The following is a 13,416-nucleotide window of genomic DNA, read 5'->3' as shown; positions in this document are numbered from 1 at the left end:
TTATCTATCTGTCTGTCTGTCTGTCTGTCTGTCTGTCTGTCTGTTTATCTCTATCTATCCATCCATCCATCCATCCATCCATCCATCCATCTATCATCTTTCTATCTAATATCTTGCCTTTATAATTTTTTAATAAAAAATTCAAGGTAGCAAACAACTTTTATGCTCATTCCTTCTCCTATTTTCCCCACAACAATCCAGGACAGATGAGATGGGTTGAGAGAGACTGGCCCAAAGCCACGCAGTGGGCTTTCATGCCTAAGGCAGGACTAGAACTCAGGGACTCCTGACCTCTAACCTGGTGCCTTGATCAGTAGGCGATACCGGCTATTCCATGGCATTGCCCTACTTTAGCTGAAATTGTTAATTGCAGGCATTATTTTGTTGTACTGTTTTATAATTGTCAAATCAAGGAAGCCTTTTGATTCTGTATGGATTTGACCAATGAAAAAGAGCAAAAAAAACCCTTGTGTATGTTTATTTCCTGCAACGCCTTTCTCTCTAGAACCTAACGAAAGGGGATTTTAAAATTGGAAGAGTAGGTGAAGGATTTTTGAAAATACATCCTGGTTGGAGTTGGGGTAGCTTATTAAGCTAGCTTCATATGGGACTGGGTTGTGTAAATTTGTGCATTTAGAAATATGGCACAGTTGTCTGAACTCTGCAATAGGTCATGGCTATCTATAAACATTGGCTGGAAAGGAATGCCATCATCCCTTTAGAGTGATATTAATTTCTTCTCAAGTTTCCATTGACTGGGAAACTCTAGGAGTGGTGTGTGAGTGTGTGTGTGTGAGAGAGAGAGAGAGAAAGAAAGAGAGAAGGAGGAAGGGAGGGAGGGAGAGGGGCATCATTTGCAGGTCAGGTCAGAGATGGTTAACTTGTTCCCCAGATGGTGCAGCCCTAATCTGTGCAGCAAAGGAGTCTGGGAATGTTACTTCACAATCTTTAGAAAATCCTAAATCTTCTGGGATATAATATGATGTCTTTGATCTCAAAGGGTTACCTCCCTGATTTCCTTCTAGCAAACTTTTGATGATACAGAAACCACAATCTTCAATGTTTGTAGTAAAGCAGGAAATAGAAGAAGGAGGAGATGAAGGAGGAGGAGGATGACATAAAGATGATGATGAAGGATGATGATGAGGAGATGAAGATGAAGAAGGAGCAGGAGAAGCAAGAGGAGGAGATGAAGATGAAGGAGCAAGAGGAGGAGGAGCAAGAGGAGGAGGAGGAGATGAAGAAGGAGTAGGAGGAAGAGGAGAAGGAGGAGGAAGAGGAGATAAAGATGATGATGAAGAAGAAGGATGATGATGATGAGGAGGAGATGAAGATGAATAAGGAGCAGGAGGAGCAGCAGAAGGAGATGAAGATGAACGAGGAAGAGGAGGAGGAGCAAGAGGAGGAGGAGATGAAGAAGGAGTAGGAGGAAGAGGAGAAGGGGGAGGAAGAGGAGATAAAGATGATGATGAAGAAGAAGGATGATGATGATGAGGAGGAGATGAAGATGAATAAGAAGCAGGAGGAGCAGCAGGAGGAGGAGATGAAGATGATGAAGAAGGATGATGAGGAGGAGATGAAGATGAAGAAGGAGCAGGAGAAGCAAGAGGAGGAGATGAAGATGAACGAGGAAGAGGAGGAGGAGCAAGAGGAGGAGGAGATGAAGAAGGAGTAGGAGGAAGAGGAGAAGGAGGAGGAAGAGGAGATAAAGATGATGATGAAGAAGAAGGATGATGATGAGGAGGAGGAGATGAAGATGAAGAAGGAGCAGGAGAAGCAAGAGGAGGAGATGAAGATGAAGGAGCAAGAGGAGGAGGAGCAAGAGGAGGAGGAGGAGATGAAGAAGGAGTAGGAGGAAGAGGAGAAGGGGGAGGAAGAGGAGATAAAGATGATGATGAAGAAGAAGGATGATGATGATGAGGAGGAGATGAAGATGAATAAGAAGCAGGAGGAGCAGCAGGAGGAGGAGATGAAGATGATGAAGAAGGATGATGAGGAGGAGATGAAGATGAAGAAGGAGCAGGAGAAGCAAGAGGAGGAGATGAAGATGAACGAGGAAGAGGAGGAGGAGCAAGAGGAGGAGGAGATGAAGAAGGAGTAGGAGGAAGAGGAGAAGGAGAAGGAAGAGGAGATAAAGATGATGATGAAGAAGAAGGATGATGATGAGGAGGAGGAGATGAAGATGAAGAAGGAGCAGGAGAAGCAAGAGGAGGAGATGAAGATGAACGAGGAAGAGGAGGAGGAGCAAGAGGAGGAGATGAAGAAGGAGTAGGAGGAAGAGGAGAAGGAGGAGGAAGAGGAGATAAAGATGATGATGAAGAAGAAGGATGAGGAGGAGGAGGAGGAGATGAAGATGAATAAGAAGCAGGAGGAGCAGCAGGAGGAGATGAAGATGAATGAGGAAGAGGAGGAGGAGCAAGAGGAGGAGGAGATGAAGAAGGAGTAGGAGGAAGAGGAGAAGGAGGAGGAAGAGGAGATAAAGATGATGATGAAGAAGAAGGATGATGATGATGAGGAGGAGATGAAGATGAAGAAGGAGCAGGAGAAGCAAGAGGAGGAGATGAAGATGAACGAGGAAGAGGAGGAGGAGCAAGAGGAGGAGGAGGAGATGAAGAAGGAGTAGGAGGAAGAGGAGAAGGAGGAGGAAGAGGAGATAAAGATGATGATGAAGAAGAAGGATGATGATGATGAGGAGGAGATGAAGATGAAGAAGGAGCAGGAGAAGCAAGAGGAGGAGATGAAGATGAACGAGGAAGAGGAGGAGGAGCAAGAGGAGGAGATGAAGAAGGAGTAGGAGGAAGAGGAGAAGGAGGAGGAAGAGGAGATAAAGATGATGATGAAGAAGAAGGATGAGGAGGAGGAGGAGGAGATGAAGATGAATAAGAAGCAGGAGGAGCAGCAGGAGGAGATGAAGATGAATGAGGAAGAGGAGGAGGAGCAAGAGGAGGAGGAGGAGATGAAGAAGGAGTAGGAGGAAGAGGAGAAGGAGGAGGAAGAGGAGATAAAGATGATGAAGAAGAAGGATGATGATGATGAGGAGGAGATGAAGATGAAGAAGGAGCAGGAGAAGCAAGAGGAGGAGATGAAGATGAACGAGGAAGAGGAGGAGGAGCAAGAGGAGGAGGAGGAGATGAAGAAGGAGTAGGAGGAAGAGGAGAAGGAGGAGGAAGAGGAGATAAAGATGATGATGAAGAAGAAGGATGATGATGATGAGGAGGAGATGAAGATGAAGAAGGAGCAGGAGAAGCAAGAGGAGGAGATGAAGATGAACGAGGAAGAGGAGGAGGAGCAAGAGGAGGAGATGAAGAAGGAGTAGGAGGAAGAGGAGAAGGAGGAGGAAGAGGAGATAAAGATGATGAAGAAGAAGGATGATGATGAGGAGGAGATGAAGATGAATAAGAAGCAGGAGGAGCAGCAGGAGGAGATGAAGATGAAGGAGGAAGAGGAGGAGAAGCAGGAGGCGGAGGAGATGAGGAAGGGGTAGGAGGAAACGGAGGAGGAAGAGGAGAAGGAGGAAGAATTGAATGAGGAGGAGGAGGAGGAGATGAAGAGGAGGAGGAGAAGAAGAGGAAGGAGGAGGAGGAGGAGATGAAGAGGAGGAGGAGAAGAAGAGGAAGGAGGAGGAGGAGGAGATGAAGAGGAGGAGGAGAAGAAGAGGAAGGAGGAGGAGGAGGAGATGAAGAGGAGGAGGAGAAGAAGAGGAAGGAGGAGGAGGAGGAGATGAAGAGGAGGAGGAGAAGAAGAGGAAGGAGGAGGAAGAAGAAGAAGTGGAGGAGAATGATGATGTTTTTCTATTTCCTGCAACCCCTTTCTCTCTAGAACCTAACAAAAGGGGATTTTAAAATTGGAAGAGTAGGTGAAGGATTTTTGAAAATACATCCTGATTGGAGTTGGGGTAGCTTATTACACTAGCTTCATATGGGACTGGGTTGGATGAGGGCGGCAGAACCAGGCCCTTCCCTTCGCCCTTCACCAGCCTAAGCAGAAACCAAACAGCAAAGAAGGCCAAGGTAGAATACATCTGGGTACCAAAGCATCGTTATCAAGGTCGGGCTTCCTAAAAACCAAGGTCGATTGAAGCAGGGGGTTTGCGGGTCGTGGGAACTCAAACCCCCTGGCCTTTTCCAAGCATCTTCTATCATTCCACAGAGCGGTGGTTTTGGGGTCCCCAAGTCTAAAGAACCCTCTGGCCATTCTTTGGAGAGCCCCGTCCTTCTGCTCCTCTCTTGAGATGGTGTGTAGTCCATAACACTCAGGGCAGAGCCAACGGCCCCCGCTCCTCGCCCTTTCCTCACCCCCTCCCTCTCTTTGCCATCCCCACCACCAGGCGCAGCCCGGCGCCTCGCCGCAGCCCCTCCCGCGGAAAACAAATCCCGCCGACGTGCCTTTCCCAGCGGCTCTCTCCCCCCGACCGTCGGGAGCCTGCCTCGGTTTCCCCTTTGTAGAAAACCCTGGACAGCTCAAGCTTTGCTCCCAGCCTCCTGCTTCTGGCTGGCCCGCTACCGACCAGAGGATGGCGACAGGGAAGGGGGGCTTGGGTCCCGAAACCTCCGCTGAAGGGGAAGCAGCAGGGCCGGGGTGAGGGCGGTGGGTACAAGCGGGTCCCCATCACCATCCCAAAGCGGGTTCGGAAGAAGATCAAGAGTGGGAAGCCGGCAAATCCAGAGAAAAGGGCTCCCCCGCTTTGGAAAATTGTGAGGAGGGGGGGTAGAGAAAAGAGCAGAGGGTGGTGGTGGTGATTCCCCCCTCCCCTCCCCTCTCCACCCCTCCCCTCCCTCCTCCTCCGCACCAGCTGCAGCGGGAAGCTCTGCGGAGATCTCCCGTGATGAATGCGCTGCAAACGGGCCAACCCCATCCTCCAAGTCCCCTCCTTCTCCTCCTCTTCCTCCTCCTCCCACCTCCCTCTCCCACCCTCCCTCCTGGTCCCGGAGCATCCTCCCGTTCGGAGAAGTAGCCATGCAGTGTAAGCTGTGAGGAGGGAGGGAGGGAAGAGCTGCCGGCACGGGGCTCCAGCATTGCGCATGATTCTGCGGCTCTGTTGCCTTTGCGCGCTCCAACCCACCTTGGCACGGGAAGGGGGGGGAGAAGAGGGAGGGGGGGCAAGCTGTCAGAGCCCGTCAGCCAATCGGGACCCGCCCCCCCTCGCCAGCTGACCAATCCCCGGCCGGCGGGGGCGTCTCCCGTCTCAGGTGGGGGGGATTGGAGGAAGAAAAAAAGGGAAGAAAGCAGGAGCGGCAGAAGGAGCGAAGCTGGCATGGCCCAGGCTAGGCTGCGCGCCGGCGGGAGGAGAAGCCTACGCGGCTGATCGGCGGCGGCGGCGGCTGGGCAGGTGGCCGGGCGAGCTGAGCCGAGGGGAGCCGGCGGGAGAGGATGGCCGGAGGGGCTCCGAGGAAGCGGCAGGCGGGGAGGCTCTCGCCGGCCGGCCGGGCATGAGCGCGGCGGCTGCCCTCCGCCCGGGCGCAGAGCAAGGGCGCTTGGCCGAGGAGGATGACGCCCCTGCTCGCTGGTCGGTAGCAGGACTATGATTTGGTATGTGGCCGCTTTGATAGCAAGTCTGATCGGCAGCACCCGGGGACTCGCCGCCGCCGCTTCTGCTCAAGGTGAGTCGAAGTGCAACGGCCGCCGAGGCTCCGGGCTCGTCCCGGCTGCGCAAAAGAGATTCCACCCCTTCCCGGGCCAGCCGCAGCTGCCCGGATCGATCAGCGCCGCGCTCTCTGGCCGGGGTCTTGGGCTGGGAGGGGGGGATGGGGGTTCCGATGGTTCCGAAATGGGGGGCGGGGAATCAATCGCTTTTTCGAGCGAGAGGTTTCCCTGCTGGGAAGGGAGGGAGAGAGGGAGGAAGGAAGAATGGGATATCAAAAAGGAAGGAAGGAAAGAAGGAAGGAAGGAAGGAAGGAAGGAAGGAGGAATAGAACATGGGAAAGGAAAGGAAGGAACGAAGGAATAGAGCACAAGGAAGGAAGAATAGAATATGAAGAATGGAGGGAGGGAAGGAGGAAGGAATAGAGTATGAGGAATGGAGGGAGGGAGGGAGGAATAGAGCATAAGGAATAGAAGGAAGGGAGGGAGGAAAGAAGGAAGGAAGAAATAGAACATTAGAAAAGGAAAGAAAGGAAGGAAGGAATAGAGCATAAGGAAAGAAGGAAGGAAGGAATAGTGGAAGGAAAGAAGGAAGGAAGAAATAGAACATGAGAAAAGAAAGGAAAGGAAGGAATAGAGCATAAGGAAAGAAGGAAGGAATAGTGTATGAGGAAGGAAGGAAAGAAGGAAGGAAGGGATAGAACATGAGAAAAGAAAGGAAAGGGAGTAATAGAACAGAAGGAAGGAAGGGATAGAACATGAGAAAAGAAAGGAAAGGAAGGAATAGAACAGAAGGAAGGAAGGAAGGGGCACCCCCTTTCAAAAAAGTTGCTCAGTGGGCGAAGGGAAGCCAGTTTTTCCTCCTGCTTCCGAGATTGAGGGAGGGTGTTCAATGTTAGGAATAGGTCGCCGGTCTCTGGTCAGTTTGGTCAAATTAACGGAGCGAGAGAGCGAAAAGAATGCGGAGATGGAACCCCCCATATCCTTTTCGCTTTCCCTTTCTAATTGGAGACTTTTCTGAATGGTTAAAAAAACGCAGCAGGCAGCCGGTGTTTCCCTTGTTTTCTCGCCTTCTTTGCGTCCCTCCCTCCCATTTTCTTTTTTTAATTTCCCGGCCCACACCGCTTGCAAGAGAGAAGCTTAGCAGAAATTGTGGAGGAGATACCCGAGCGAAATGACGTGGGAGGGTGACGAATGCGTTTTATCTGATGCTACTGGGATAACGGGGTGACCGTGCGCTTCGTGTGGCATATTAAGTCGACCCAACCGCCCCGGAACCTCGGGGTTTTCGGGATTCGGACGTGCTTCGCCTGTCGTAGTTGGAGGAAACTTTTCCCGGGCTGAGTTCAGATGCGGGAAAGGGTCATAGTTAGGTTTCCCTTGGGGTTTTGTCTTGGGGAGGGTAAAAAAAAAGAGAGAAACCCAGAGAAATCAAGACGGTTGATCGGTTTGGAGCATCCCAGAGGCACAGAAGTGATACAGGATCTCAAGATTTTAGGAGCCCTGTTGCAGCGGCCAATAACGCAAATGTAGGCAAACCAGATTGGTGTTAGAGGCTTAATGGAAATTGGGAGACTCCAAGTGTCTTTCTTGGAATTCCGGCTGGATGTTTGGAGGGAGGATAATCTGATGTCTATGTATGGGTTCCTTCCTGGGAACTGATGGACAGGAGGCTGAATCCATGAAAGCTTGGGCCATAAAGAGATGCAGTATGTTTGCAGAGAGGTGTAGGGATGTGGGTGGGCCTGCAGGAGTTTTTTCCCAACAGCATCTTCTTGGATCTTGGGGTGGGGGGAGCATCTTTCTTGTCAAGGGGCACGTAGAGAGAAAGCCATAGTCAGCAGCTGGAATCTCTCTTGACCTTCTATGGAAGGTGCAAAGCTGCTGTTTGGGCCATGAATGACCTCTCCCGTCTGAAAGATTTTTTAAAATGTGCATCTCAAGAACCTTGCAAGAGACAGTTGTGCATTGATGCTCCCGAGGAGTGTGTGGGTCCTTTTAAAGAGATGAACTCCAGAGAGGGAGTGGCCAAGCTGCGATGGAGAGGTTCTTGAGTGGTCTAGAGGCAATGGTGGGAAGGGGGAAAAATGACACACAAACACACACACACACACTAGCCCCTGCCTCCCACTCTTGGAAGATGCCATATCTGCCTGATGGAGGAGGTGGTGTTGGTGGTACCCAGTTTTGCTTTGATGCGCGCAATCCCCACTTCTCTCATTTGTGAATTTTTTAAGTTGCATTTAAGTTGATCCTTGAGATAATTATTATTTTTTGCTCGCTGTAGGAGGAAACTAGCTGTTGTTGTTTCACCTGTGTGTTGATGCAAATTTGGCTTGGTGGGCATCCTTCTCCTCTCTGGAAAAGAGCGAGAAATCCTTCCCATAATTTTATGAACACACCACTGGGCATGTGCAGAGAGGGGTTTCCAACCTTCTGGTTTCCCCGCTTTGCAAATAGGCTCTTCGAACAATATTTCCAACCCCCCCCCCATCCCGCTGCCCCAACGGCATTCACATTCCATTAATTTAATTGCATTTCTCTACTCTCGGTGATGTTCTGGTTGCTAAGCATCCCTTACATTTTGCGCGGCGGAGGGCTACCGTCGATCTTCTTGACATGGGCTGCAAAACCACAGGTCCGTCGGTCAACGTGTGTGTATCCAGGAATGACGTTGACGATGGGGTGGCGGGTCAGGTGACCTGAAAATATTTCAGACTGCAGGGGACGGGGATGGTGAGGGAATCCAGTTTGGGAGGCATTTTTTAAAAAAATTGATGGAGATGGAGAACAGAATGAACGAGTCTGCGGAGAGGGGCGGCATACAAATCTAAATAAATGAAATGAAATGAATGAATGGCACTGTTGATTCGTGCAGGGAATCCTTTACTGTGGGATCTAAAAATATCTAGATGTCTTTGGATACTTAAAAGGTCCCCAGATTGTATTGTATTGTTGTTTCTTTGTGTATGTGTGTGTCTGTGATTTAAAATACAAGAAATAGTACAAGGGCAGACTAGATGGACCATGAGGTCTTTTTCTGCCGTCAATCTTCTATGTTTCTATCTTATCTCTTTTTGGGGATAGAGCTTGACTTAAATCCCGGAGGAGGTAACCTTTGACCGGTGAATTCTACCAGATCTTGGTCCTAACTAAGTTGAATCTGGTACTTGGAATGATGAATTGTAGTCCATCTGTTGAGCTGCCGGCAGCCCACCTGTGTTGGGAAAAAAGTTGAATTTATTTGATGGTGATGCAGAATCCTGAGGTTCTGATCATGGAGGAGCATCAAGATTCAGGTGGACCTTTCAGAGCTGGTCACCTGCAGTGATGCGGGGGGGGGGGGGGGTTGGTTGGTTGGCGGTCACTGCAGCTCTGATGGAAAGAGTTGGCTTAGTTCCAGCCACTAATGAAGAGATGTTGGGAAAGAGGAATAGAATTCAGCGTTTTTTAGAGGAACCTCCCGTCCTCACATTTTTCTTCTCTGTTCTGAACGAAGCTCAACAATGTACTCCCAGGTGACCGGTTCTCTGGGTTGTGTAGGAAAGGACACTGAACCAGTTCTGGCTGGATTTGACAACCAACCAAGGGCTCATTGCAATGCCATCGGTCTGGACACAGAGGTCTATTTTGACCCTCTGGCTCCTTTTCAGCATTGCACCATAAGCGAGATCAACCTCCTCCAGCTCTGGTCTCTGGTTTAAAGAATCCATACCTTGAGCCTCCCTCTCTCGTGCCCCTAAGATGTAGGGGCTGCTGTTCCAGAAATATAAAGGTTGGAGGGCTAATGACACATTTTTGTAGGGTGGCGAATTCCTCTCGGAAAGCCCATGCTGCATAACCACTTGCCCATCTCATAATTAAATCTCCCCCTCCCTTACTTGATTGGCCAACACTAGCGAGTAGAATATTCTGTCTGCAGCTATGAATCATGTCATGCAGACTCCGTTGGCTCAACAGCCTTCGGATGCCTCAAACTACATTTCCCATCAGCACCAAGGAGTACAGCTGCTGGAGAGAGTTGGAACCTGCTCAGTTGACCAAACCTGGGTGGAGGCAACTTATGTGTTCCAGATGTTGAAATTGAAGGAGGAAAGATGCCATTAAGAGCCAAGGTGTTGCAACAGGTAGAGTGCTGTACTGCAGGCTACTAAAGCTGACTGTAGATCAGTAGGTCAGCGGTTCAAATCTCACCACCAGCTCAAGGTTGACTCAGCCTTCCATCCTTCCGAGGTGGGTAAAATGAGGACCCGGATTGTGGGGGCAAAAATTGAATAATAAAAAAAGAATAAATTATTTGGGTAGCCAAGTAATGGGTTCTAAAGTCTTTTACTACAGGTTGGTGTGTGAACACACACATGCAATGCTTCTGTGTATGTGCAAAGACGTCCCTGGTAGGTAGGCGGGACCTCCTTCTATTATCACTACCAGTTCTTAGAACCGGGCCAAACCGGAAGCAACCTATTGCTAGGTTAGTTCATATTTAATGATGAACTTCAGGGATCAAGGGTTTGGTTGGCTCATGTGTTTTAGTTATTATTATTATTATTATTATTATTATTATTATTATTATTATTATTATTTATTGGATTTGTATGCCGCCCCTCTCCTCAGACTCGGGGCGGCTAACAACAGCAATAAAACAGTATAATCCAATACTAAAAACAGTTAAAACCCATTATACAAAAAAACCCCAATCATACATACAGACATACCATGCATACAATTTTAAAGGCCTGGGGGGAAAGTGTATCTCAATTCCCCCATGCCTGGCGGGAGAGGTGGGTTTTAAGCAGCTTACGAAAGGCAAGGAGGGTGGGGGCAATTCTAATCTCTGGGGGGGTGTTGGTTCCAGAGGGCTGGGGCCGCCACAGAGAAGGCTCTTCTCCTGGGTCTCGCCAAGCGACATTGTTTGGTTGACGGGACCCAGACAAGACCCACTCTGTGGGACCTAACTGGTCGCTGGGATTCGTGCAGCAGAAGGCGGTCCCGGAGATAACCTGGTCCGGTGCCATGAAGGGCTTTATAGGTCATAACCAACGCTTTGAATTGTGACCGGAAACTGATCGGCAACCAATGCAGACCGCAGAATGTTGGTGTGACATGGGCATATTTAGAGAAGCCCATGATTGTTCTCACAGCTACATTCTGCACGATCTGAAGTTTCTGAACCCTTTTCAAAGGTAGCCCCATGTAGAGAGCGTTACAGTAGTCGAGCCTCGAGGTGATGAGGGCATGAGTGACTGTGAGCAGTGACTCCCGGTCCAAATAGGGTCGCAACTGGTGCACCAGGCGAACCTGGGTGAACGCCCCCCTCGCCACAGCTGAAAGGTGTTTCTCTAATGTCAGCTGTGGATCGAGGAGGACGCCCAAGTTGCGGACCCTCTCTGAGGGGGTCAGTGATTCTCCCCCCAGGGTGATGGACGGACAGATGGAATTGTCCTTGGGAGGCAAGACCCACAGCCATTCCGTCTTGTCTGGGTTGACTTTGAGTTTGTTGACACCCCTCCAGGCCCCAACAGCCTCCAGGCACCGGCACATCACTTCCACTGCTTCGTTGACTGGACATGGGGTGGAGATGTATAACTGGGTATCATTGTTCTTCTTTCCTTAAGATGGAAATGTTTGGAAGTTGCCGAACCAGACGACCTTGAGTTTGAGACCAATTCTCGCTTTTCCTAACCCACCTCACAAGGTTGTTCTTGTGGGGGGAAATAAGAGAATGAAGAGTAAAATGTACCTTTGCTGCCTTGGGCTATTTAAAATGTAATCAAAAACAGGATCAAAATCAAATCACTAAGGCAAACGACTGAGTAAAGTTGAGGATTGAGAGTAAGAAAGTGGCTTGTTTCCTAAATGTCACTTTCGACACAACATCTGTCCATCTCAAATGAAAACTGACTTTGATTGCCTTTGTTTTTTTGTCCATGCTTGGCTATATTAGCATCTTGTGGACCTGCAGGGTTGTTGGAAAAAAACAGGAGCTGAAGTGGAGCAAGCAAGAATATTTGCTGGGATTTTTCTTCTGCTAGATTCTGTTGTGGTTAGCTCTGGCCCAGCTCCTGCCCCAAGGACTGTAGATGTGGGGGAGACATCCACATGCTGCAGGCCTGTTTTGCCCCCGGTGGAATCTGCTGATGAAGGCTCCTCTGACCAAGAAGACATGAGTGACAGGGAGGAGGAGAGTGGGACAGACAGCTCAGAAGGAGATCAATTATCTAGCTCCTCCTTGGATTCAGAACAAGAGTTAATGATACAGCCACGCATGCGGAGAGCGATGCATAGGCAACAACAGCTGAGAGATTATTATCAAAGAAAATGAGGCCACCTGTGGTTGGGTGGGGCTGTGGTCATTAGTGAGGCTGCTATAAATAACAGCCTGTGGGTTTGGCCATTGTGGAGGATTATCTGATCATTGTGTTTCTGACTGCTTTACTGACTTTGACCTTGTGTGTGCTGATTTTCCCCCGTTTTGAAATTAAACCAGAGCAAAGTGTGTTTCACTTGGTGAAAGAAGAAGGACTGTGAGTTGCCTCACAGCTGCAAGCTAAGTATCACAGAACTGATAAGGGACTTGTACAAATTACCAGTTTGTTTGGAGACGAGTGCTCTTTGCTATCCCAAAAGAGGGCTTAGGTTAAGTGAATTTTCATTATAAAGAACATTGTTTTGAATTTTCAAACGTGTGTGTGTCTGAAATTTGTACCTGTGAATTTTTGGGAGGATTCTACCAGAGAGCTCGACAGAACAGATTCCGTGCATCAAGGACTACTTGCAGATGCTACTTCCTAGCATACTTCTAAAAAAAAGAACAGATTTGCAAGAGTCACCTTGCAGGTCACCTAGTCCAATCCCCCCTCCCACCAAAGCAGGAGACCCTACAACATTTCTGACAGATGGCAGTCCAGTCTCTTCTTGAAAGCCTCCAGTGATGAAGCTCCCACCATTTCTGAAGGCAACATGGGTTGATTGTTCCCACTGTCAGAAAATTCCTACTTCTTTCTAAGTTTCCATCCATTATTCCTTGTTTGGCCTTCAGGTGCTTTGGAGAATAGCTTGACCTTCTCCCTCTCTGTGGCAGCCCCTCAAATATTGGATCAGTGCCACCTTGGTCCTTCTCTTCACCATGCCCAGTTCCTGCACTCGTTCATCATATGTTTTAGCTTCCAGTCCCCTAATTGGATGGGTGTCAACAAACTCAAACTCAACCCAGACAAGACGGAGTGGCTGTGGGTCTTGCCTCCCAAGGACAATTCCATCTGTCCGTCCATTACCCTGGGGGGGAACTATTGACCCCCTCAGAGAGGGTCCCCAACTTGGGCGTCCTCCTCGATCCACAGCTGACATTAGAGAACCATCTTTCAGCTGTGGCGAGGGGGGTGTTTGCCCAGGTTCGCCTGGTGCACCAGTTGCGGCCCTATTTGGACAGGGAGTCACTGCTCACAGTCCCTCATGCCCTCATCACCTTGAGGTTCGATTACTGCAACGCTCTCTACATGGGGCTACCTTTGAAAAGTGTTCGTAAACTTCAGATCGTGCAGAATGCGGCCGCGAGATCCATCGTGGGGCTTCCTAGATTCGCCCACGTTTCTGCAACACTCCGTGGCTTGCATTGGCTGCCAATCAGTTTCCGGTCACAATTCAAAGTGTTCGTAATGACCTTTAAAGCCCTACATGGCATTGGGCCAGAATACATCCGGAAATGCCTTCTACCGCACAAATCCCAGCGGCTGATAAGATCCCACAGAGTTGGCCTTCTCCGGGTCCCGTCGACCAAACAATGTCGTTTGGCAGGCCCCAGGGGAAGAGCCTTCTCTGTGGCGGCCCCGGCCCTCT

General features: G+C 49.5%; 1 protein-coding gene across 1 annotated transcript in view; it reads left to right on the top strand.

The window, feature by feature from the left end:
* The first annotated feature begins 5,521 nt into the window (after positions 1 to 5,521).
* IGSF9B (immunoglobulin superfamily member 9B) overlaps positions 5,522 to 13,416 on the top strand; it is a 108,013-nt gene continuing 100,118 nt past the window's right edge. Inside the window, exon 1 of the mRNA XM_070765121.1 lies at positions 5,522 to 5,600. Coding sequence (XP_070621222.1) covers positions 5,522 to 5,600 — 79 coding nt within the window. The remainder of the gene's footprint in view (positions 5,601 to 13,416) is intronic.

Source organism: Erythrolamprus reginae, chromosome 12 (assembly GCF_031021105.1).
Source record: "Erythrolamprus reginae isolate rEryReg1 chromosome 12, rEryReg1.hap1, whole genome shotgun sequence".
NCBI classification, from domain to species: Eukaryota; Metazoa; Chordata; class Lepidosauria; order Squamata; family Dipsadidae; genus Erythrolamprus; species Erythrolamprus reginae.
This window is presented reverse-complemented; position numbering and strand designations above follow the sequence as displayed.